A 2,500-nucleotide genomic window follows, 5' to 3' on the forward strand; every position below is an offset into this window, starting at 1 on the left:
GAACTCGGGGACTTGTTCATCATTTCTTATGGGAAGTTATTTGTGTTATTGTCGGGATTTTGGTCACATCGTCCCCTGTTGTACTTATAAGGTAGTGTCCTTGATAATCTCGTCAGGGTTAGAATTACAGTTTAGTTTGGGGTTAATGTTACCAAGAGCGAGGTATAGAGTTAGATGGAAATGGACACTGCCATCTGATAGAGCATCAGAAATAAGGTAATAAGCATCACAGGTTCGGCTGCTGCGGCCTCATATTTACCGCAAAATGACGAAAGTATCCACTACATATCACTGCTTAGGAAGTAAGATCACAACACCCTCACACAGCGAGAATTTGTAATGTCGTGTTTTCTGTAAGTTGGCATGAAGTTCTAATAAGGGAGGGTAAAGGGGGCTTCCCCCCTGTCTGGGGAATATATAGAAGATAGGGAAGCTTAGGCTTGGACTTTTGGGTTGGCATGAAACAGTGGTTTTAGGACTTGGTCTCTGGAGGTTGTGGCACCCTCCGTGACAAATACCTAGTTTGGGGCGCTCTTAGGAATAGTTCCACACAACTAAGACTAATGCTGCGATCTGAACCCCTTGTCTTGCTCCTTGTCAGTATTTTCATGTTATGGTATATCTACATGTCAAACCTATGGATCCACTCGTTTAATAAAAGCCAACAAGACCTGTCCGTTTGTTTTGAAAAAATGAACTTGTCCAAGCTCTATCTTGCCGTAAATGGTAGAGGTTTGTTATCCTCTCTTAGCACAGAAGATACAAAGGAGGTGGTTAGATGCTGTAGGACAATGGGGTTGAGCTTAATTTTGTTGGCAACTTTCAAGGAATTTGAGATAAAACATGGCCAATGTGATTGAGAAAGTATTCCCGTCGTGAAGGCTCTTTTGGGTGTCTCATCTTACCAGGAAACAACCAAAGCTACAGAAAGTATAACTGAATATATATGTTTAATTATTTGTTTATTAATTTATTTGTGTATTTGTTTATTTGTTTCGTCACGCATTCATTCATTTGTATATTTATTTATTTTGGAATAAGAACTAAGGTAAATACCTTATGTTGACATGAATAAGCATTTCAGACTAGTATCTTTATCCAGAGGATTTTTTTTTGACCCCCGCTTGTGTATGTGGCCATAAAGTCAGCAATTAAGTCAAACCAATATTATACGAAAAAAATCAATGGGGACCTACATTCGTATATTTATATTTGTGGTTACTGGATTATAGTTCTATCTATTAATGTCTCTCTACCTAATTATCTAGTTATTTATCTATGTGTCTTTGTAGGGCTGTTTATTGATCTTGACATATATATATTCACATCTATTATGAAATTTATATTTGAAATTGGAAAATAAAGAACTTTAACCTCTTTTTCAGATAAGGCATAAAAATGAATCATTGGAGCTTATCCCTGGGGTTGGTATTGGGTGTGCTGGTGCTAAGAGAAGCCACTGCCCACACGCACCACCTTCACAATGCCCAGAAAGAGCGAGAGGCAGATGGTGCCAGGACCCCACGAGACCACGGCCATTACACCAATGGCGAACACAATGCTGATTTTGACCATGAAGCAATTCTAGGTGTGTAGTGGCATTATCATGTCTTGAAAATATTCATATTGATTGTATGATTTTTATTGGTATGATAATGATGACTATGATGACAGGGAAATTGAAATTAGCCTGATGCTACTGGGGATGGCATATACATAGATGCCATGTCCACTGTGTGTTTCGTTTTTGATTTTCTTTGCACGTAGATGGTTCTACAAGTACTTAGTCACTAATGAGCCAATTAGTAATACCTCACTTGTTTACCTGTTTCCTTTATTTTTGGAGATCTTTTCTTTTATCTCATATTGTTGTTAGTAATGTCAGTAACATTATAATAATGTTTATTATAAAAATACTAGCATCAATATTGGAAACATTAGTAAAATTATTTTCCAGAAAACTCAAGCAAAGGTGAAATTTGGAGATAATGATGAATCAAAAGATTGATATTAACAATAATGATATTATTGTTGTCATTATCATCATCAAAGCTGTCAGTCCTGTTCTGTGGAGAATAGTCACTCTCTGGCACATTATTTAGCATGGAAACTTGAGAACAAATATCTTTTGAATTCACAGGGAGTGTCAAGGATGCAGAAGAGTATGATCAACTCCCAGCTATGGAGGCGAAAAGACGTCTGGAGATCCTGCTTGTGAAAATGGACCGCGACAATGACAAACATATTGATCGTAAGGAGCTCCATTCTTGGATTCTCCGCTCTTTCAGGTAAGAGATTGTTCTTTGATGAAAGGACTGAGAAGTTGATTTCTCCGTACAAGAAATAAACTTGGTTTGAAAATTCTTTATCTCCTTGTGTCTCTTTGATTATTTTATGACCTTTGATGTCAATCTTTTTAGAATGCTGTCAGAGGAAGAGAGTTCTGAGCGCATGGATGAGGTGGATGAAGATGAAGATGGGTATGTCACCTGGGCTGAGT

At 37.6% G+C, this 2,500-nt stretch overlaps 1 protein-coding gene across 4 annotated transcripts in view; it reads left to right on the top strand.

Moving 5' to 3' along the window:
• Positions 1-2,500, top strand: part of LOC119598563 (reticulocalbin-2-like) — a 15,048-nt gene that overhangs the window by 223 nt on the left and 12,325 nt on the right. For all 4 annotated transcript variants that reach the window (XR_005230978.1, XM_037948203.1, XM_037948204.1 and 1 more), the window contains exons 2-4: positions 1,386-1,588; positions 2,141-2,288; positions 2,421-2,500. The exon at positions 2,421-2,500 is cut by the window's right edge and continues 80 nt beyond it. Coding sequence is in view for 3 of the 4 variants with exons in the window: in XM_037948203.1 (XP_037804131.1) it covers positions 1,399-1,588; positions 2,141-2,288; positions 2,421-2,500 (418 nt within the window). In the remaining variant the exon portion in view is untranslated. The remainder of the gene's footprint in view (positions 1-1,385; positions 1,589-2,140; positions 2,289-2,420) is intronic.

The sequence above is a fragment of the Penaeus monodon genome, chromosome 41 (assembly GCF_015228065.2).
Source record: "Penaeus monodon isolate SGIC_2016 chromosome 41, NSTDA_Pmon_1, whole genome shotgun sequence".
Classification (NCBI taxonomy): Eukaryota; Metazoa; Arthropoda; class Malacostraca; order Decapoda; family Penaeidae; genus Penaeus; species Penaeus monodon.